Source organism: Gopherus evgoodei, chromosome 9 (assembly GCF_007399415.2).
Source record: "Gopherus evgoodei ecotype Sinaloan lineage chromosome 9, rGopEvg1_v1.p, whole genome shotgun sequence".
In the NCBI taxonomy this organism is placed as follows: Eukaryota; Metazoa; Chordata; order Testudines; family Testudinidae; genus Gopherus; species Gopherus evgoodei.
Window position 1 is genome coordinate 15,361,730 of NC_044330.1, and position 23,857 is coordinate 15,385,586.

At 47.2% G+C, this 23,857-nt stretch overlaps 1 protein-coding gene across 1 annotated transcript in view; it reads left to right on the plus strand.

Annotated features, from left to right (window-relative positions):
* SPATA16 (spermatogenesis associated 16) overlaps nucleotides 1-2,987 on the plus strand; it is a 121,100-nt gene extending 118,113 nt beyond the window's left edge. The window contains exon 10 of the mRNA XM_030575458.1: nucleotides 2,609-2,987. Coding sequence (XP_030431318.1) covers nucleotides 2,609-2,731 — 123 coding nt within the window. The 3' untranslated portion in view covers nucleotides 2,732-2,987. The remainder of the gene's footprint in view (nucleotides 1-2,608) is intronic.
* Nucleotides 2,988-23,857: the final 20,870 nt, after the last annotated feature.

Genomic DNA, 23,857 nt, shown 5'->3' on the forward strand with positions numbered 1-23,857 from the left:
TCCTGAATGGCATACTGCAGCTCCGGTGGGAGGTTTGAAACCTGAAGCCATGAGATGCACCTCATGGCAACACCCGAGGCCAGAGTCCTGGCTGCTGAGTCTGCTGTATCCAACGAGACCTGGAGGGAAGTTCTGACCACCTTTTTCCCTTCCTCCAAGAGGGCAGCAAACTCTTAGTGGGAGTCCTGAGGGAGAAGCTCCGTAAACTTATCCACTGCCACCCAGGTGTTATAATTATAGCGGTTAAGCAAGGCTTGTTGATTTGCCACCTGGAGCTGTAGGGCCCCTGCCGAGTATATCTTGCGGCCAAGTAGGTCCATTCGCCTAGCCTCCTTGGATTTCGAGGCTGGTGCCTGCTGGCCATGGTGTTGCCTCTCATTAACGGACTGGATGTGAGCAGGGAGGAGAATGGACATACAAGTACTCGTACCCTTTAGAGGGCACCATATATTTACACTCAACTCCCCTGGCCGCAGGAGGGATAGAGGCTGGGGACTGCCATATAGTATCGGCATTCGCCTGGATGGTCCAAATAAACGGTAGGGCCACTCTAGTGGGGGCATCCGCCGATAGAATGTCCACTACCGGGTCCTGTACCTCCAGGACCTCCTCCACCTGGAGGTTCATATTGAGTGCTACCCTCCTTAGGAGGTCCTGATAAGCTCTCATGTCGATTGGAGGAGGGCCCGAGGAGGATGTTCCTGCCACCGCCTAACCTGGAGAAGAGGAAGAGGAGATGCCAGTGACAAGCGGGTCCTCTGTGGCCTGTTGCTCTTGGGCGACCTCCTGCTCCAGTGGAACCTGGAGTCCAGTGGTTGAACTGGGGCTTCCTCCGCAGCAGTTGGAGGGGGACGCTAACCATCGCCTCTGGCACTTGGTGCTCTGATGAGACAGAGCGGGACGGAACTACTGGTACACCTTGGGCCTGGTGGTACGCCCAAGGTGTCCAGAAAGACCACTGGTGGGATCCTTGGTCCTCAGCCTGGGTCTCTTGGAAGACTCTAGTGGGCACATCAGAATCACGGTCCTGAGCATAAGAGCTGTTCGCGTGGGACGACACTGATGCGTGTCTGGATGGCCATGGAGGTGCTGAAAAGCCCTGGGCAGAGTCTCTGTCTGTAGCGGACCTTGCTCTACTCAGCACCGGGGACCGGTACTGGGAGGCATACCAGGACCGGGAACGAGATCGGGACCTGCGACCGGAGCGGTGCCGGGAAGTCGACCGAGATGTCGAGGCTCGACGTCGGGAGTGGCTACAGGAGTCACCGTGCCTGGAGCAGTGCAGGGAGCTGGAACGGTGCCGAGAGTAGCGGGCCGGCGAACGGGATACTGACTGGTGCAGCGAGTGCGACTGGTACCAAGGGGGAGAACGGTGCTGGGACTGTGAGCAGCATCGGGAGCGGGATCGCTGACGGGACCTGGAACGTCTGCGGGACCATGGTCATGAACGGTGCCGCTCTTCTGTGCCGACAGAGGATGGTCTTATCAAGGCAGGCTTGCCGATAGACCGTATTACCTGCACTGGCGGTGCTGGGGGTTGAGGCAGCGTCGACTCTATCATGGCAATCAGATCCCTCGCCATTGAGAATGTCTCCAGTGTGGATGGAACAATAAGCTCAGCCACGGCTCACGCCGGGGAGCTGACGGGCATTGGACTCGACAGCCCTTGTGGGACCGGAATCGACGGTGCCGACGTTGTCAGTGCCGCAGCAGGTGTCAGTGCCGGGCGATCTGACTTAGCCGAGCTCTCTGGCTGCGGTGCAGGTGGCACGGAAGCAGCAGGAGTCTTAGGCTTTCTCTACCTCGGGGAGAGGGAGCGGTGCCGAGTTGACTTCGGTGCTGGCAACAGCCGGAGCGGAGAGGCATTGGCAGTACAGGCGTGGTCTGGTGCCGAGGAGGTGCTTCTGCCCGCTGATTGACCAGCGCTTGGTGCCGAAGGCGGAGGGGTAAGAGCCGCCTCCATGAGGAGCTGCTTTAGTCAAAAGTCTCACTCCTTTTTTTCTCGGCTTAAAAGCCTTGCAAATGCGACACTTATCTGTCAGGTGAGATTCCCCAAGGCACTTAAGGCAGGAGTCGTGTGGATCTCCTGTCGGCATCGGCTTATGACAGGCCGAGCATGGTTTGAAACCCGATGAACCGGGCATGGGCCCCGGCACCGGGTGTGGGGAAGGGGCTAATCCCCGAACCCCTCTTAACTATACACTAACTATTAACAATAAAAATTCACTATATAACTTTGAACTATATACAAAATAACTAGAGAACTATGAGTAGCTAGGGAGGTGGAGGTCAGTAAAACCGCACTCCACTGTTCCAACGACCGACACTGGCTGTAAGAAGGCACTGAGGGGCGGTTGGGTCGGCAGGTGTATATATCCAGCGCCATGGCTCCAGGGAGTGCCCAGCCAACCCACCGAGTGTTGCTAGGGTAAAAATATTCCGACGAACGTGCACGCGGCATGCGCACACCCTAACTGGAATGGATATGAGCAAGCACTCGAAGAAGAATAATTTTTTTTTGAGAGACCAAACCTAATTGATAAGAAGCTTTTTGTGTTTATTTGCAGAGGGAAACAGACCTTTGACATTTATTTATTTCTATTTGCAGGTTGGAATAATTGAAGACTTCTTATATCACTTAGAAGACAGCTTCTTAAAGACCAAAAAGCTCAGAACAGCCAGGAGGCAGAAAATGAAAATGAAGAGGCTTCAAAGTGTACAGCAGTCCTAGTCTCTGGGGATGTATGATACTATCCCCTCCTCCTCCTTCAGCCCTCCAAGACATGTCGAGGACAGCAGCAAGGACATTAATACCGTGGAAGTTTAGACAGTTGGGACAACAAAGGCCTGCCTTCAAATTAATGAGGTCTCCCCTCACAATAGCTCATCCTTAGCAAGGAACTCGTGCACTTCATTAGTCTCAGCTGGCAGGAATAAATGTTTGTAGGAAGCTGGGCCTGAGAGAGTCTTATTCAAAATTGTGTTGTTTATTTAAAGATGGTGGAGAAAGAGCCATTGCTGCATCTTTCCCACTTTCTCCTTTTAGTAGAGAATAAAGGCGAGTGGGTTTTATTCTGGGAGAGCACGCACACACGCGAGCACGCACACGCACCCCCTCTGCATGCAGTCCAGTTGACATACAATAAGGCCAGCAAGCTTTACACTTACAGGCCCACGTGCTACAAAGGTGGTTTAGAAACAGGGGAAACCTCCTTTTTCAGGTGCCCAGTGTCAGGGTCCTGGTTTGCAGAAGTGCTAAGCATCCAATTGAAAATCCATTTGAAATTAATGGATGCCATGCGCCTCAGAAAGCAGACTCTAGGGTGCAGATTTTTAAAGGTATTTAGGCATTGCTCTGCTCAGCATTACAAGACCAAAGGCCCAGGTCCTCCTGGATTCCAGCAGGGTAGGAGTTAGGCACCTAAATACCTTTGAGAACCTGGGCCTAAGTACCTAAGATCCAACAGGTGTTCTCACAGCACACCAAACTCACTTTGTACTGCCCTCCCTTTGTACTGAATAGCCCAAATGATTAGCGCACCCCCACCTCCTCTGCCTGAGCTGGCTCAGGTCACTGCCTACATGAGTGCCCTAACCCCTGGGTTGTGGGTATTCTGGGGTGGTTGCATGCTCACTCAATCTCTCCCGTTAGAACGGTTCCACTGTCTATAAAATTTTTAAATATTGATTAGGCTGGAGAGAAGACAGCACACTCACTTAGGAGGTCTGCGTTCTGGAGTCCCCATGCATTGTATAGGGAGCCTGGGTGCCTAATTTTTGGCTGAGGATTCCATGGGGGTGTCAGGGCACCACATAAATTATGTGAGAGCTGTGACACCTGAGTTCCTTTGTGAATGCTCAGGAGCCTATATACCTTTGAGGAGCTGAGCCTAAGACCCTTAGGTGCTTTTGAAAATTTTATTCCAGGGCTTTTCAGATGAAATCCTGGCTCCATGGACGTCAATGGCAAAACTCCTATTGCTTTCCTTCGGAGCCAATACTTCACCATTGGGTTTGCTCCCTTACTGCTTTTCCATTCCCTTCAGCTGCTTGTGACAGTCTTGCCAGGCCCTTGCGGAAAGCACTGGCTCACAGAGAGGAGTGAGATTTACACAAACTGAAGAACCTTACATCAAAATGCTAGTAAAACCGTGATATTCACAGCAGGATAAATGCTTGATATATACAGCCATGATTCAAAGAAATGCTCTAGCAGAATGAAAATGTGATCAACTGCTAGCTACATAATCTGCGCTACCTAGGCCTATTTTAGACTCGTGGGACACAGCTATAAAGGCTTATTTTACTATGGCAGCAGGGTTATTGTACAACAGGATAGATTTTTGTCAGCTGGAATTTTATGACACGTGATGGCAATCATCCATTTTTGATGAGCAGTCGCAGGGTAAAATGGAAAGCTAGCTCTCCAAGGACCAGAAAGTTACAAGCTAATTACATCCTATTTTGGTAAAGTGTCAGGATGACAGGAAATTTGGTGTAAATTGGTATAACTGATCACTCTGTTTATTCTGCAGTATGGGATACAAACCCAAATATTTCTACCTAGTATGGTGTAAAGCACAACGTGCAATGAAAACAGATGATTACACAAAATCTAAAGCCTGGGGCAAGGAAGACATGTTGTTGATGCTGTAGAAAACAGTTTCCTGGCCAGTATTAGAAATCGGATTGCTCTGGTATGGTTCCGATCACAGACCCGCTATGAGACACCTAGTGTGGGGTGTGCAGCGATGTGGGGGAGAAGCAAGATATTGCAGCTCATTTTCAGGAGCAGATGTTTGATGTCCAGATGGGGAAGGACTGCTCTACATTTTGCACTCAGGTTGATCTGTAGAGAACCATTGCGAGAGGCCATGTCTCGTGCCCTGCAGGATGCCTTGTGCTATAAAATTATCACACGGGGAAAGAAGTCTGTGGGACAATGCAAATAAAATGTGAAAAACGACTCACCTCGGCCATGGAGAAAGAGGCGGGATGGCCCATAAAAAAGTTCTCACGTACCCCACTAGTGTGTCCAAGACTGTATGTGAGTTATAGTTACGTGTGTAATTACTGTTGTCTTTACCCTACACAGTGAAGTCTCAGCTGCAGCAGTATTTTGCTCATTACTTTCCCATGCGCTTTGGAACTCCTTGAATATAAGAGGCTGTCTACACAACATAGTCTATTCTGGGAATGCAGGATTGTCCCTAACAAATCAGCCCTGTGGCTCAGTCAGTGTGGTATCCTGCCTGTCCTGTCACAAGACCCAATCACTGATATTTCAGAAAACAGTGGAAAGAACCATCGAATACACCTGATCAATTACTCAGTGGCATACCCTGGGGAAATCACTTATGCCTGCAGCAGCCAACATAGATGCTAAAGGATGAGATTAAACTGCACCTGCCTCACCATGCATAACTACAAATGTAAATTCTAGCCATACCACTCGATGCTGTCATCTCCTGTGCTGCGGCACTGCATCTGGTGATTACCTACTTGGTGTCTTTCATTATTTTCAAACTTATTTGCTATTACGAACTTCTTGTCCTCCTGTTTGGAGATGGCATTAAAAACTCTCTGGTCTGTGGGTGCAATCGGAGTTTCGGCCATGTAAGTGAGGGCACATTTGGGACTTTTCTCATAGGCTTCCAATTTTAGGTTATTTGTGTTGGAAGGGCTATTTCGTGAAAAAATAATGGTTATTGTCCTACTGTATCACTTTCTCCTGTGTCATGAAAATGACTGACCTATTGACAACTGAGTTCGCTGGCCTCAAGCAGCTGATGTCACTTAAAACTGCCCAATGAAAAAAACAATTGCACCAATTTCAAAAACTGATATAAAGATCCAAGCCCTCTAACAGTGCCTGCTGTCTTTTTGCTTGCCGCTGAAGTTAGAGCTTGTATATGAAGACCAACGTTTGTGCTCTAAACACTGGGCACGGTTTTTTATCCCTTTCAGGTACTAAGAAAATTATTATTAACTTTAATCATGAACCAAAACTATCGCTAGCACTGCAATCTGCCCATCAGTTCAACATTAACAAAACATTTGCCATAGTAAACTTTTACACATTGATAATTTATAAAGTCTTTCCATTTGGCAAGCTGCTGGGGTATTGCACAAACACTTTAAAATACAGGACAGGATCACTGCAAACAGCAAAAGACTGATAATCCAGTGGTTAACGTACAGCCCTGGGACTCAGGAAGGCTGGGATATGTTCCTGGCTCTGCTACTGACTGACTTTGGGCAAATCACTTAATCTCCATGCCTCAGTTTCCAATGTGTAAAATGGGCATAATAAATCCTTCATTTCGCCCACCTTTAATCTGTGATGTCTATTTAGCCTATAAACTCTTCAGGACAAGAACAGCCCCCTACCATGTATTTGCACAGTGGCTGGTCCTGTAACCAAGTAGACATCTAGGTATTATTATATTACAACCATATTAACACCATAAAATAAACAGCATTTTAGAAGGTTAAAAACATCAAAAAATCCATGCCAGTTGCAAGCTTCTAAAATGCTATAGAGAAATGAAGTGACTTTCCTACAGCAAGGCAGTGGCAGAGACTGGAAAAGCGCCCAGCAGTATACAATCATTACAAACCAATGTAAGTCATAGGCGCTGCTATATTAAGAATAGGATCTTGTGAGACACTAAATCTTGGGCTGATCACATAACTTTAATTTTTAAATAGGGCAACGGTAGGTTACAGTCTTACACAGTCCCATTTTAACTACAGTCATTGTCAGCAGCACACATCACATTGGACCATTTTTTGTTCTTACTGCAATTCATCATGATGAGATCTGAGATTCCGTTTCAGAATAGTCCATGAAAGATAATACACTGTATTACTTTGACCTTTTCAGTTTGCTTTGTAATGTGATTGGCCAACCAGTCCTATTCTCCCCTGTTAACCACTTCATTAACCTGGGAGGAAAAGGTGGAATGGACAGACAATTAGCCTGCAGAATATTAAAAAGGTTAACACTGAATTTCACAGTCTTGGCTTTCCTCAGTTGCAGTGGGTATTAAAATCCTGATATCTTGTTCCTCTTTCAGAGTCTGCCACGAAAATAAGAAATGACACAAGATGAACCTAACCTTATTCTCAATCCAGCTTTAAAACTGTAATCATTTAATTCTCCTCAGACGTCACATCTAGCGGACGTTAGTTTATGCAAGAATAAACGTGGTGTGATGTTTACTACTCTCCCCTCCCTCTGCTCTGATTGAATGTTCTTTGTATTAAAGCAGACAATTTGTCTGTCCCTCATCTGAAGTTGGTCCTTCCTGAGTAAATGGAATATAGAAGAAGATAAAAAGCTTTTTCTATATAGATAGCTTTTTATCTTTTCCTTCTTCAATGTTCCTGCTACTCAGTAATATTTCAGTCACCAGCAAAAGGTCATTTACCACACAGCTGTACCTGAGTCATTGCAGTTCTCTCTAGCTCACTGTGTGTAGTCAGGTGCTGATTTTTTTTCACTTCAATGTTCAGCATTACTGTGAGGTTGATGAATACTATTAGACCCATTTTTACAGGTGGAGAAACTGAGGCACAGAAATGGTCACAAGTCACCTAGTAAAGGTAGGTGCCTAACTCCTATTTGTGCTTTTAAAAAGCTCAATTTACAGGCATGTCTACACTGCAGCAAGCAGCAACCCTCCCAGCTCACGTAGCCTCATGCTATCAGGACTCACACTGGAACACTAAGAATACCAACATGGATGTGGAGCACCAGCAGAGGTTCAGGCTAACCACCCCAACTCAAGTCCACCTAACCCCATGTGTTCAGGCTCATGTGGCTAGCCCAAACATCTGCCAATGTCGCAATATGCACAGAGTTATTTTATCACACTAGCTTGAGCCTCACAAGTGAAAATCAGTCAACCCAAGCTGGAAGGCTCACTCCCAGCTGCAATTTAGGTGTACCCTATGTTTCTTACCGAAGGTCACACAGTGCATGAAGAACAGAACAGAGTAAGCACCTGCTCTAACCACCAGACAATGCTTGGAAAGCCTGATTGATGGTTAGAGCAGATGCCTTGACTGTTTTATAGAGAGAGCTGATATGAACATCACTGTGCATCAACATTTTATATGCACCATATAGGCACACATTCCACCTGGCTAATGTCTATTATGATGATGTTCTTCCTTTTCTTTGTGCACATACATTGCCTTTGGCTGGTAGCTTCAGGATGGTTTTGGTATTAAGTTTTAAAAGGGCTCAGAGAAAGTTAGAATTAGGCTGAATTTTGTGAATAGTGGCTAATCTTTACATTAATGTATTGTGAGGAGCAGAAAACCATATTAAACCAATGAAAGGAATATGCATACTCTTTTTGCAGTTTTTTTCCCCTAAAGTACCAATGGTTCAACTATTACAATGTAAACAATTGATAATAACTAGTGAAAAATGCATCATAGCCCTCACAGTGTTCTGTATAAATAACAAGACAGAGATAACCATTACTGATGAGGGCTCAGAAAGGTCATAATCTCATTTGTATTATTCTTAAAGGTTATTACACATCCAGTTAACAAATTAAATAATAATTAAGGTGAAAATTCATGTAAATATGCAGTTCTCCATTTGGAATAAAGGATGAAATCCTGGCCTCATTGAAGTCAATGGGCATCTGTGGGACTAAAATGTCATTCAAAGCCTGAACGAATGGCACTGACAAATATACTGCACTGCAGAAGCAGTGCTTGTATTAGTTAAGAAACAACACAAGAAGGAACCTAAAGATTCCAGATACTCCTTATTCTGTCTATTTGCCTTTAACTACCTCTGGCCACAATCCTGCAATACAATTTGATCTGCACATGCAGAGCACTAGGTCTGTGCAAACCCCATTCAATAAAATGTGATTCTGGTTGGGCTAAGAAAGTCCACCACCATGGATCAGGGCCCAGGCGCTGCACTGATCATTTACTCAGGGGTGGCTCGAGGCCCCAGCATGCCAAGCACGTGCTTGGGGCAGCATGCCACGGGGGGCACTCTTCCAGTCACCAGGAGGGCAGCAGGCAGGGTGCCTTCAGCGGCACGCCTGCGCAAGGTCCATCGGAGCCACAGGACCGACGAGCGGCAGAGTGCCCCCCCGCGGCATGACGCCGTGCTTGGAGCAGCAAAATGTCTAGAGCCGCCCCTGCACTTACTGTACCTGATGCATAAAAGAAGACCTGATTCTTGCACATACAGCGCACATACTAAGAAGGGCAAACATAAAGCAGCACTGTAAGGTAGGATTTTTTTGATGTGGCCAGGGTTAGCCTACTTCTGGCAGTTTGACATAAGCATCTGCTTTTCTGATTATTTTTTTTAATTAATTGAGAGTAAGCTGTGGCTGAACAATGCATTGCTGCAAACATGCAGTCATAGCCGGCATTTTGTAATGTATTAATTAAACTGTCCTGCCATAAATTTTCTGTATAGAGAAGACATAGCCCAGAGTGATTGATTTTTAACTAATTTTTTACATGAAAGCTGTTAAAGGAAGCAATGTGGTCACTAGTTTAAGAAAGTGATTTTTTTGCAATGTTTTTATCTGAAAACTTTTTCTAAGTTCACTTACTCTGCGTTGAAGGAATCACTGTGATTCCACTGGTATCCATCTCTCCAGCCATTTTAGTTGTGTTCCAGGGCAGGTAGCCTCTCTGCACAGAAGGAAGAAAGCTGAACAATGTTCAGTATCTCAATTGCATTGTGTGTCTGAACTGGCTAACTTAGGCCCTGATCCTAATGACACTGAAATCAAGTCAAAACACCCATGAACTTCAATAGGAAAAGCACTGAGTCCTTAGACTGTAAGGACCAAATTGTACCATCATTGAGCAAAACTCGTGTTGTAGTCAATGGGAATTTTGCTTAATTAAGGAATATGGAATTTGGCTGTGAGCACTTTGGGGTATGGATTGTGTTATCCTTTGTATTAAATACAGGACCAAATATATTGATAACACCCATAAATAATAATAAAAGTGTGTGAGAGAGAGAAAGTGCCCAGGACTGAATGGGTGTGAGAGATCATCTCTCCCTCTAGTGATTGCAGCATACAAATTATACAAGGCCTAATATTAATAAATAAGCACGAAGGATTCATAGCTTGCCACTCATAGGCATCATTTACAATGTATCTCTTATTTTTCATATCAAATGAAGATGCAAAGGCTCTTTTTTTAAAATATTCAGTGTAAGGAAATTCACCGCCAGAGGCTCAGTCTTGTTCTTTGAGTAGTGTCCTATGAGTGCTCTGCTTCAGGTAGACATGCACCTCTAGAGTCCTCAATCAGAGATTTTCAGTTAACCATGTCCCCTGCATACACCCTATACCTTCTTATGCCAGACAGCAAAGTTATATTGGGGGGCACTGGTAAATCACCTCAGTTCCTTCTCAATCATCTTAGTCAGGGATGGAACCCTAGCGTGTCGCCCTTGTGTGCCTCGGCTTTTCTAATATTTCTATAGTGGTTAAGATAGTTGCTATGATGTTGTCTAATTAAAATATAATCATTCACATCAATATTGCTACCACTGCTATATAACTGCAACAAATCTTTTAAAGAGTGCAACACATGGCCAGAAAGGGTTATGCTTCCTGCAGAATAATTAACCCAGAGTCAGCCTGTAGAGACATGTTAAAAATGGCAATTAAGGCCATTCAATGCATATGCATACTCATAAACGTCAGCCAGGTAAACAGGCAGTTCCTATCTGTCACTGTAGCTATGGATTCAAAGATCAAAAGGGAATTCATTTAGATGAATCTTGGGTGAAATAATGTCATTGTCTATATGTCTGTTTGAAGTTTGAGATAGATTGCCTAATGAATAAATTGCCCTGTATTAATTGGTATAACTAATTCTGGTATTGTTTAGGAAGCAGAACGTTACTTCAAAAACCTATTGTTTACTCGGGACTATAGGGTCAAGTGGCTGATAGAAAATGGTATAAAAGACCATTGGGTCCTGATTCTGTTATCTCCTATCTGCTTAAGTTTCATCAGGGGAAGTTTGAGTTCGCAAGATGAGATCCCATTTAAACTGGTACACTCTGGATATGATAGTGGACATTGGACTATAACCTATGGACTAAAGTCTAAAAGAACTCTTTGCAACTCCAGAGATTACCATCTCTGCTATAACTCTGGACCTCAAGAATTGAACTCATGTCTGTATGTATATTGATTTTTAACCATACTGTCTCTCTCTTATTTTTAAATAAATTTTAGTTTAGTTAAGAATTGGCTAAAAGCATGTACTTGGCTAAGATCTTGAATATTCATTAATCTGGGAGGTAATGTGCCAATCCTTTGGGATTGGTAGAACCTTTTCTTTTATATGATGAATAAGATTTTCATTAATCTTCATCATACCTGACTTGGGTAACTAGGTGGAGGCCTGAGGCTGCGTTACTTTTAAGGGAACTATGTTTTGGACTTCTGAGTAACCACTAAGGTATAACAGAAGCTGTTCAGTGCTGGCTTGGTAAATCTAAGTATTGAAATATCCACCAGCTTTGAGGATTGACTGTCACATTCTTTGCAGTTCACCCCATCATGAAGTAGCCTAAGAACACGAATGAACTTCGATGGACAACCAAACCTAGACAGTACCTTCCATAACACTTCACAATTGAGGGAATCAAAAGGCCTTAGTTATATCAATAAATGACAAACAATGGCTGGTAGTGTTCTCTACACTTCTCTTGAATCTCTTGTGTAACAAACATGTCGGTAACGCCTCAAGACGGTCTGAAACCACATCAGGAGGAGTTCCAGACCATTAAACACATGACGTGCTGAATCAGTTGGATACTGCACTCACTGCCATTAGGACTGGTTTATTCAGAACAGTGAGGAAATCCTAGCTCTTATTCAGCTGAAGAGAAGTGCATTTTGTACTTGGCAAACTGAACCCTCTAACCAGCAAAAATGAGAGACTTATCATCAGCTTAAAGGTGTAGTTCAAAGGAGGTTTCGTGACATCAAGAATCGCTGGTGGCAAGCAAAGACCATAGAAATCCAGAGCTTCACTAATCAACATGATGAGAAGTTTTTTTCAAGCAACAAAAGCCATCTATGGGCCAAGTTTAAATGGCACAACTCTTCTTCAATCCCAGGACAGTTCCACCTTTCTTAAGGACAATGTAGCCCACAAACAACATTGGAAGGAGCATTTTGAGACTCTGTTAAACGGCGAATCTGAAGTCTCTGCTGCCACCATCAAGTCCATTCTTCAGCATTAAATAATAGAACATCTTGATGATCCCCCATCTTCTGAAGAAGTTTGGCTTGCCATCACTCAGCCTAGAAACAAGGCGCCAGGCCTAGATGGCATATCCCTGGAGGTCTTCAAAGCTAGTGACATAGCACTTATGCAAAAACTTAATCAACTTCTTGTTAGAATTTGGAATAATGAGGAAATTCCACCCTACTTAAAGAATGCCAATATTGTGACCATTTTTAAGACAGGGGACAAGTCAATGTGCAGGGATTATTGAGGCTTGCCCTCCTCTCCATTGCCAAGATCCTTGCTCACATTCTTTTGAACTGTCTCTTCCCTCTTGCTGAAGATGTTCTTTACACCCCATGGACCTCAGTGGAGTTGCACAGCTGTAAATGAGGCCTGAATTTGGACAACTGACTAAAGGCTGTTTCACTCTTTTTTTTTTTAAATGATGGAGAGAGGCTGACATAAAATTATATGGATTATTATGAAACATTTTAATATGCTTGTATGTAGGAAATATATATTTTTTCTGTATATCAGAAATATTTGGTATACAGATATAACCCACTAGGTTAATAAAATTTGAAATCTGAACCACAGGTAAAGAAATTATTTAGATATTGCTTGTAACAAATGCAACAGCTTTGTTTTTACAGCACCTTTCAAAAAAAACTGTTGCATTTAACTTCAGTAAAGGATGATTTTATGTAAATCAGATCAACCTATTCATATCTGGCACAAGAGGCTGAACCCCATTTTATTCCATTTCATGTGTTAAGGTTCTGTACTATACCTTTTTGGATTAATGAAACAAATCTCTAAACTATGCAATCTGAGTCCATCTACTTTATGTTTCTCTGTAGCACTCATCATTCTCATGTTTAAATACTAAATCAGCAGTATAATTTAATTCTTACTTTGGATGAAGGATGTCCCCTCTACATACCACTGCTTAGAATCTTACATTTGTAATTGGCATTGACTAAGTCCTTTTATTGTCTCAGATTAATGCAGACACACACACACCTCAGGTTATGCAAACCTGATTTACACAAATCTGCACTTACAGAAAACGTTCCGCAAGCTAGAAATAGTTTTTTTGTTTTGTTTTTTGAGTAATAGTCAGGTATACGTTTCTGATTTACGCAAATTCAAATTACGCAAGACGTTCCAGAATGGAATGCTTGCATAAATTGGGGAGCATCTGCAATAAAAATAGTCCCTGTTTTTTTAAAAGCTGAAGAACTAGATTCGGATGGGGATATTCCTGATATTCAGGAAGTAATGATGTGTCTTACCATGCTTTATCTTTTTCTTCTAATACACCTTGCTTGGTTTTTTTCCCTTCTTTAGATTAACACCAAAAGGGACCATTATGATTATCTGAATGCCAAGAACTCTAACACTATACTTTTTGATAAATGCGAGCTGAAACAATGTCTTGTTCTCCTCTACCTTGGCTTTATGGCAATATCTAGATTTCCGTGCTCATAGGTTGAGCTATTCACTACTTTGTTGACACACTCACAGAAGCGTAACAGATTAGGAAAGCAAAATTTTCCTTTAGAGATGCTGTGCCAATTTGCCCCTTTAATGAACATTTGTCTAAGTTGTTTGCAATTCTATTTTAATTACAGTTTCAATTAGTAAAACTGCCACTACTGAAGTAAAGCTTTCTGGTCTGTAACTCCCTGGATTACCTTTGGCACCCTTTTTAAAGGGAAATTCTGTAAGATTTGCTTCCCTCTAATCCTGCAACATAATGGCCAATTTTAATGAGACCAGGTTGTGAATTTAATTCTGGAGTAATATTTTTAATATTACCAGACACTTTTTAAGAAGTGTTATAGCTATTAGTCCCCCAACCCTCCATGATGTTCTCTGTTCCCATCTAACGCTTGCTGACAACTACCTCTAAAAGCTCCCACCTTCTACCTCATTCTTTGTCTAGATTGCTATCATTAAAGTATGCCCCTTTGGCAGGGATCAAATTAAATTCCGAAAGCGTATTGAATAAAACAGACAAATGGAGGGGTAAGAAAATTTATTCCTGGATTTGTTCTGGTGCCTGGGGGCGACCTAGTGGGTGCCAGGGGTGGTGAATGAACTGTCCCATTTAAAGGCTGAAGATCTCATTGTTCTTCATATTCAGTGAATGACGGGTAAGGTGATCCATAAGAGATTGAGTGTGCCGGGAATCACGCTGAGTCATTATACTGCCTTTAACCATCTCCCTCCAAAGTCTCCTTTATAAGTGAGATGATAGATTTAGAAAATAGAATTACTATTTATCTGCCACTTACGTTAAAACTACCTTGAGAAATTTCATTTCACACAGGGATAAGAGCGTCAGGTTTTACATAATCAACAAATGAGCACAGAGAAATACGTTTTGCTAAGATCCAGAGTGTCACTTTTCAAGGGGTATAAACTGGAAGTGCAGAAAACTGAATTCTACCATTTAATAGCAATCAGCAATGATCTGTCAGTCATAGCTACTGTAATTCATGAACTGTTAAGTCAAAGCAAAATGGCAAGTAATTGAACTGTATCTATTAGAGCTTTGCTAGCACTCATTCATACAGCTAGAGTTTTAATCTGAGGAAGAAATGGATGTGTGAAACTCCTTAATATATTCAGCTTTTTAATTAGCAATCAGTGCTGATTTGTCAGCCATACCGACTGTAATGCACAAACCATTGAAACACAGAGAAAAGACACATTTTAGAAATCAATTATGCTTATATTTACATTCCCTCCAGGCTGAGACACTGCAGAAACTACCAAAATGCTATCTTTGCCATCACAGAGTAGCAGAAAGCGTGTAGGAACTTGCAATCCAATATAGGCAATAAATCACTTACTGTTTAGGTAAAGATAGAGAATCTGAATATTCATGAGGGCAGTGATGTTGAGGTAGTTAGTATCTCCCAACAGTGGGAAATACACACCACCATTTTTAACTGCACACAAAACAAATCCTCCAAGAGCACAGGTAACAGGATTTAGATTCTAGTCAATCCCAATTTAGAAGAATCTCTCAACAGATCAATATTGTGCTCAATAGGCTGTGCTTTTATGGGAGGAAAGGAGGGAAATGAGCACCCACGAACCACCTTCCAAGACCTCAGATAGAAGCAAACTTTCCTCCAGCCCACAAAAGTATACTGCAACCTCACCCCTGAGCCCACTAATTCCATCCTGAGCATTTGCCAAAGATCGTGAATTGGGGAAAGTGTATGAATCACTAAAATCACATGATATTACTTCCCCAAAAGGGGGACACATGTTTCATCCACCCCCACAGAAAAGACGGTTACTCACCTGTGTAACTGTTGTTCTTCGAGATGTGTTGCTCATATCCATTCCAGGTAGGTGTACGCGCCGTGCGTGCACGTCTGCCGGAAACTTTTTTACCCTAGCAACTCCAGTGGGCCGGCAGGTTGCCCCCTAGAGTGGCGCCAGTATGGCACCAGATATAAACCCCTGCCGGCCCACCCGCTCCTCAGTTCCTTCTTGCCGGCTATTCCGACAGTGGGGAAGGAGGGCGGGTGTGGAATGGATATGAGCAACACATCTCAAAGAACAACAGTTACAAAGGTGAGTAACCGTCTTTTCTTCTTCGAGTGATTGCTCATATCCATTCCAGGTAGGTGATTCCCAAGCCTTACCTAGGCAGTGGGGTCGGAGTGAGAGGTCGCGGCCTGGAGTACTGCAGAGCCAAAGGCCGCATCATCTCTGGACTGCTGAACCAGGGCGTAATGGGAAGCGAATGTGTGGACCGATGACCAGGTCATCGCCCTACAAATCTCTTGGATCGGTACGTAGACCAGGAAAGCCAGCGATGATGCTTGTGCTCTGGTGGAGTGAGCAGTCACACGACCCGCTGGAACGTGGGCCAGGTCGTAGCAGGTCCTGATGCAGGAGGTAACCCAGGAAGATAGCCTCTGGGAGGAAATCGGCAGCCCCTTAACCCGGTCCGCTACCGCCACAAATAACTGGGGGGACTTGCGGAAGGGTTTGGTCCTGTCCACATAAAATGCTAGTGCCCGACGTACATCTAGCAAGTGGAGCTGTTGCTCTCTGCGGGACGAATGGGGCTTTGGGAAAAAGACTGGGAGGAAAATCTCCTGATTAACATGGAAAGCTGAGACCACCTTGGGAAGAAAGGCAGGGTGAGGCCTCAGCTGTACCTTGTCTTTATGGAAGATGGTATACGGCGGGTCTGCTGTGAGGGCCCTCTGTTTGGACACTCGTCTAGCTGAGGTAATGGCCACTAGGAAGGCGGTCTTCCACGAGAGGTAGAGCAGGGAGCAAGTAGCTAATGGCTCGAATGGAGGGCCCATGAGCCGAGTTAGGACCAGGTTGAGGTCCCATGAAGGGGCTGGAGGGCAGATTTGTGGATAGAGCCGCTCCAGTCCCTTCAGGAATCTCGCCACCATAGGGTGGGAGAAGACAGAACAACCGTCCATTCCCGGGTGAAACGCGGAGATGGCCGCTAGGTGGACCTGGAGGGACGACAACGCTAGACCCTGGGTCTTGAGGGACCAGATGTAGTCTAAAATAGTGGTGACGGGAGTCTCCATAGGGCGAAGAGCTTTCTCTGAACACCAGCAGGAGAAACGCTTCCACTTAGCTGAGTAAGTCGCCCTGGTGGAAGGCTTTCTACTGCCCAAGAGAACCTCCCGAATCGGGGTAGAACAGCGCAGCTCGGAGCCTGTCAACCACGCAGGAGCCACGCCATAAGGTGTAGAGACGGCAGGTCCGGGTGACATAGCCTGCCGTGGTCCTGGGTGATCAGGTCCCGATGTAGGGGCAGGGTAACTGGGTTGGCTACTGAGAGATCCAGCAACATGGGGTACCAATGCTGTCTGGCCCATGCTGGAGCTATGAGAATCACCCAGGCTCTGTCTCTGCGCACCTTGAGGAGAACCCTGTGTATCAGCGGAACGGGAGGAAATGTGTAACACAGGTGGGCTGTCCATGGGATCAGGAATGCATCTGCTAGAGACCCTGGTTCCCGACCCTGGAAGGAGCAGAATGCTCGACACTTTCTGTTCTGCCTGGACGCGAAGAGGTCCATCCGGGGATGACCCCATCTCTGGAAGAGTGAGAGGGCGACGTCCGGACGGAGGGACCACTCGTGCGAACGGAAGGATCTGCTCAGCCGATCCGCCAGAGTGTTCCGCACTCCCGGGAGATAGGAGGTGGAAAGGTGAACCGAATGGGTTATGCAAAACTCCCAGAGGCGCATTGCCTCGAGACACAGGGGAGAGGATCTGGTGCCGCCCTGCTTGTTGATGTAAAACTTGGTCGTCGTGTTGTCGGAGAACACCGCGACACAACGGCCTTGAAGGAGATGGACAAACGCTTGACAAGCAAGGCGGACCGCTCTCAACTCTCGTATGTTGATATGGAGGTTGATCTCTTGAGGTGTCCACAAGCCCTGAGTTCTCTGGGTGCCACAGTGCGCTCCCCAGCCCAGATCTGAGGCGTCCGTGGTCAGGGATGCCGATGGTTGGGGCGGATGGAACGGGAGCCCCGCACAGACCATGGACTGGTCCAGTCACCAGCGAAGAGAGTCCAGTACCTTCTGAGGAACGGTGACGACTGTGTCCAACGAACGTCTGGCCGGCCGATACTGCGCAATGAGCCATGATTGAAGAGGCCGCATGCGCAGACGGGCATATGCCGTTACGAACGTACAGGCCGCCATGTGGGCTAGACATGTTCGCAGAGAGGTCAGCGGGGCCGCCTGCAAACGTAGAATGATGGCCAACAGCGACTGGAACCTGGGGAAGGGTAGCAAGGCCATGGCCAGGGTAGAGTCCAGAATGGCCCCGATGAACTCTATTCGCTGCGTGGGGAGCAGAGTAGACTTGTCCACATTGATGACGAGGCCCAAGGCAGCAAAGAGGGTGCTGATCCTGTCGACATGGGCGCGGACTTGCAGCTCCGATGTGCCTCGGATCAGCCAGTCGTCCAGGTAGGGGAAGACGTGAATGTGGCAACATCGAAGGTGTGCGACGACGACTGCCATGCATTTCGTAAACACCCTCGGGGCCGTAGAGAGGCCAAACGGAAGGGCCGCAAACTGATAATGTTGGCGGCCGACAACAAAGCGGAGAAAACGTCTGTGTTGGGGGGCAATGGAGATGTGAAAGTAAGCGTCCTGCATATCGAGGGCGGCGTACCAGTCTCCGGGATCCAGGGATGGGATGATGGTTCCAAGGGATACCATGCGGAACTTCAACTTCACGATATACTTGTTGAGTTCCCACAGGTCGAGGATGGGCCTGAGGCCGCCCTTGGATTTGGGGATTAGAAAGTAGCGGGAATAAAATCCCTTGCCCTTCTCGTTGTCCGGAACCGCCTCTACGGCTCCCTTGACAAGGAGCGCGTGTACCTCCTGACGGAGGAATTGCTCGTGAGAGGGGTCCCTGAAGAGGGACGGGGAAGGAGGGGGGGGGGCGAAGAAAACTGCAGGCGATAACCGGCCTGCACCGTACGCAAGACCCAACGGTCTGACGTTATTCGGGTCCACGCCGGGAGGAAAAAAGAAAGGCGGTTGGAAAACTGCGGGGAGGGATCTGGAGGGGAAACTGGTACTGCACCCTCGGGCGCACCTTCAAAAGGAAGGCTTAGGCCCTGGAGGGGCCTTGGTGGAGCCTTGGTTCTGCCCTGCTTGGCCACCGGACTGCCTGCGGCGGTTGTTCCTGCCGCGGCGCCTAGAGAGGTCCTGCCTTGGGCGGAACTGGGGGTACGGCTACCGCTGCTGCTGCTGGTTTTGCTGCCAGAATGGCCTGCGCTGCGTCGCAGGCATGTGCATGCCGAGCGACCATATTATGACCCTGTTGTCTTTGAGGTCTTTTAGTCTTGGGTCTGTTTTATCAGAAAACAGGCTCTGGCCTTCAAAGGGGAGGTCCTGGATTGTATGTTGGAGCTCCGGCGGAAGGCCAGAGACCTGCAGCCAGGAAATTCAGCACATCGTGAGCCCCGAGGCCAGGGTCCGAGCGGCCGAGTCGGCAGCATCAAGGGAGGCCTGTAGCGATGTTCTTGCTACTTTCTTGCCCTCGTCCAGGATGGTGGAAAATTCCTGGCGGGCGTCCTGAGGTAAGAGCTCCGCGAACTTCCCCGCCGCTACCCACGAGTTGAAGGAGTAGCGGCTGCGGAGGGCCTGCTGGTTTGAGACCCGGAGCTGTAGCGCCCCTGCTGAATAGACCTTGCGGCCCAGGAGGTCCATCCTTCTCGCCTCCTTCGACTTGGGCGCTGGGGCCTCTTGCCCGTGGCGCTCCCTGTCATTCACCGACTGGACCACTAACGAGCAGGGTGTCGGGTGAACATATAAGTATTCATAGCCCTTCGAGGGGGCCATGTACTTTCATTCCACCCCTCGAGCGGTCGGAGGGATGGAGGCCGGTGACTGCCAGATGTTATTGGCGTTGGCCTGGATTGTCTTTATGAAGGGCAGGGCCACTCTGGTGGGCGCATCGGCGGAAAGGATGCTCACCACCGGGTCCTCAATTTCAGACACCTCCTCCGCTTGCAAGTCCAGGTTCTGTGCCACCCGGCGGAGGAGGTCTTGGTGCGCCCTAAGATCCAGCGGGGGAGGACTGGAGGACGAGGTACCCGCCACTGCCTCATCCGGAGACGAGGACGAGGAAACCCCCGGCAACAAAGTGTCCACGGGGGGGTCCGTGTGGGGCTGCACCTCCGTCACTGGAGGGAGCTCTGAGTCTAGGTGACTGGACCTGCCATCCGCTTCCGGAGAGTGAGGGGGTCTCGATACCGTCGCCTCTGGAGGTCTGCGTTCCCCCGTAGGTCGGGGGGTAATGTGTTGCGGGCCCTGGGCCTGGGAATAAGCCCAAGGGTCCAAAACCCCCACTGTTGAGGCCCTCGCTCCTGTGGTGGAGGGTCCTGGAACAGGGCCGAGTGTGTGCCCTGGCCCATGGCATAGGCGCTGTCAGTCTGGGAAGAGACCGATGGCTCCTGAGACGGCCACGGAGGCTCTGAGCCTGATTGGTATGCGACTCCATGCACTGAGACCGACGCTCCCCTCGGTGCCGAGGCTCGGTGCTGCGACGCACATCGGTGCCGGGATCGGGATGGGGAACGGTGTGATGACCGGTGCCGGGATCCGGATCGGGATTGGGAGCGATGTCGGTGCCAGGAGCGGGACCGCGACCCTAGATGAGCGCGGCACCAGGACGGCAGCGGAGACCGGGACCTGCCACCGACGCGGTGCCAGGAGGTCGACCGGGATCGGGACCTACCACCGGTTCGGTGCCGGGAGGTCAACCGAGGCGCCGAACGCCGAGGTGAACGGCTCCTGGAGTCTCGGTGCCGGCGGTGAGACGAGCCCGACCGGGACCGTGCAGATGGCGATCGGTGCCGCGAGTACGACCGGTACCACCTGGGAGAGCAGTGCCGGGACTCAGAGCGGCGCCCTGAGTGCGAGTGTTCACTCCTCCGGGGTGATCGGTGCCGGGGCTCGAAGCATCGGTTTACCCCTGGAGGTTACCCGTCCAGGGGGTGCCAGCTGAGGCTGCGATGGCTCCGTCATCGCGATCAGGTCCCGAGCCGAGGCAAAGGTCTCCGGCGTAGATGGTACCCGGAGCTCGATCCCTGATCTTAAGGGGGAGCTAGGAGGGGCTGGACTCGACGGACCTTCCGGGCCCGGAGTCGACAGCAGTCCTGCAGGCGGTGCCGCGGCTACGGTAGGTGCCGGGCGGTTCACTCGGGCCTGCCTAGATGGTGTTGCAGACGTTGAGGGACGAGAGTCTGCTCCCGGTGCCGGAGATGGTCGGTGCCGGGGAGTCTTGCCGGTGCCGGCGCGGTCCGGTGCCGGAGTAGAACTGGCTGACTGCGCCGACGGTGCCGGAGACAGAGCCGTTTCCATAAGGAGAGCGCGGAGTCTTTGGTCTCTCTCCTTCTTCGTGCGAGGCTTAAAAGCCTTGCAAATGTGGCACTTTTCGCTGATATGCGATTCCCCCAGGCACTTAAGGCATGCGTCGTGGGGATCGCTCGTAGGCATCGGCTTCTTGCACGCCGAGCACTGCTTGAAGCCCGGCGAGCCAGGCATGGGCCCGGTGCCGGGTGCCGGGGAGGGCAACGGCCCACCCGCAAGCGATGTTAGACAACTATATTACAAGATTTCAACTAACTGCTAACGAACAGTCTATCTACTAACTAACTATGAACTATTTACAACGAAAGACGATGAACAAATACAGGAGAGCTAGGGACGTGGAGGTCAGCAAGCCGCACTCCACAGTTCCAGCAACCGACACGGCAGTAAGAAGGAACTGAGGAGCGAGTGGGACGGCAGGGGTATATATCTGGTGCCATACTGGCGCCACTCTAGGGGGCGACCTGCCGGCCCACTGGAGTTGCTAGGGTAAAAAAGTTTCCGGCAGACGTGCACGCGCGGCGCGTACACCTACCTGGAATGGATATGAGCAATCACTCGAAGAAGAACAAAGGATTCACATATCACTGGCATTAGGTCAAAAGGCAGACCCCGCCCCATCCCAGCTGGCAAAATACTTTTTTATATTATTAGCCATCCCGTGATTCTGAAAGACTAGAAATTTCAGTTATGGCTTCACCATCACCATCAACTCTGTCTCTGTATCACAGCCATTGTTCCTCTTACCCACTTTACCCTACCCAACTTACATTTCTACTCCAGTTCACATACCCTTACTTATCGCTATTTATCACTTTGTTGAGTGGGAGAAGACAAGTGAAAAATGGTGAATTTTTTCACAACAATAAATCAATGATCATGAAAATATTTTGAAAAATTTCAAAACAGATCTAATGATGAACTAGGCCATTCCAATCCAGCATCTACAGGCCACTGGTCTTGCCTCTTCGCTCCTACTGTTTAGCACATTCTGCAGAAACCCACATCTTATCTCTTAGTTCACATATGTACTCCACATATATAAAGCCTCCCATATTTCCCATCTATGCTCAAAATATGAGAATATCTCACATCTTATATCCTTCAAAATGTATTATCAGCCTCCTGTTTCTTCACCATAGGTCTTGTTCCCCTCTTTATACAATTAAAAAAACCCAAACAAAACAAAAAGAAAACCCACCTCTGTCATTATTCCTACACTATTAGAGGTGACTGCATCAATTGTGGTTATACATAACCCTTATCTGAACATTTCCAAGCTTAATTAATTACTGCTACGATTAAAGGCACCAAAAGAGCACAAAACAAACAGGCTTTTGCACACACAGTGAATAATTGTGTACTTAACTAATTTGCACAAACAAATGTTCGGTTGTGTTTACACGTGGGCTGTAAATGTATTCTGTGGCAACTGAAAATCCAGCCCTTAATTGCTCTAATGGTCCTATCTAAAAATGATTTGTTTGACATTTAATTTGTTTTTGTGGCATTCTGATTGCCCTTTTGGCTTCTATCAGTGGTAGAGGAGAGCAATTTTCTGACTCTGAGCTTAAAACCAGTCTCAAGGCAAAGAACTTGACTTCAGTTTACTTCACCACTCCAACAGCTGCTGTGTAGAGCTGGCCAACATAATCTAGTTCTGAACAGCTTTTCTTGTCAGTTTAAAAAAAAAAGTCACTCGAGTTGGCCCTTATTTTGTCTTCAGCTGATGTCTGGCTTCTAGATGTACACATCAGTTTTAAAAATAGCAGCAAGAAAACTGTGAAATAGCTGCTATTTTATTGTAAAATACAGGTCAAGCAGTCCTCTCTGCACCAGACTCAAAAACAGGTGCACTCAGGCAGTTCCAATCGCTCCACTTTTTCTCTTCAAACAAAGCATTGTGAAATATGAATCATCTTCGTCCATAAACGCTTTAATAGCTTGCAGTGAAAGTATGTTTATTTCAAACGGTGAGGTATGAATTCTAAATAGGGATAGGTTTATGGCTGGCTGCGACCTTTGAGCTCTCCAATCTGATGTAAGGAAGCGTGCTTTTGCAATTCAAACACTAGACAGGGACTCAGGAGGAAAGAGTTCAAGTCGAGCTGCCGCCCAGACTTCCCGGACAACCTTGAGCATGTCACTTCCTTTTCCTGTGCTTTTGTTTCCCATGTGTAAAATAGGAGCAATAATCTTCCATGTTTTGTCTGGTCTTGGCTATTGACAATGGATGAGTTTGAGGGCACTGATCACAGAAGAGGCCCCTGGGCACTACTGTAAATTTTATTATAATAAATCTCTTTAGCTTAAGTATGGCCATGGCATTCTGTTATGTATTAACTATGATCTACAGTAATGATATCTCTGTTGTCAGAAGCTACCAGTGTGGTGCTCTGCTCTCTCCTTGTTGGTATCACTCAGCTGCGTGTGTGTGTTCCCTCTGTGTGAGGTCCCAGCTCTTCGAAGATAGCTGGCACAGCAGACCCGAAGAGAAACCCCAATGACCAAAGAGTCTAGTAAGGTTTGAAGTCACGTCGGCTAGGTTTATTGCGATCTTGGACACAATGGCAGTTCCCTGTAGGTTTCTTAGCCTAATTCAGGGCATACTATGAGAAAGTGCCTCTTGGCAATGGACCCGGCTCAGTCAGTGGTGGGACTTTCCACTGCCCCCTCAGCTGGACAAAGACA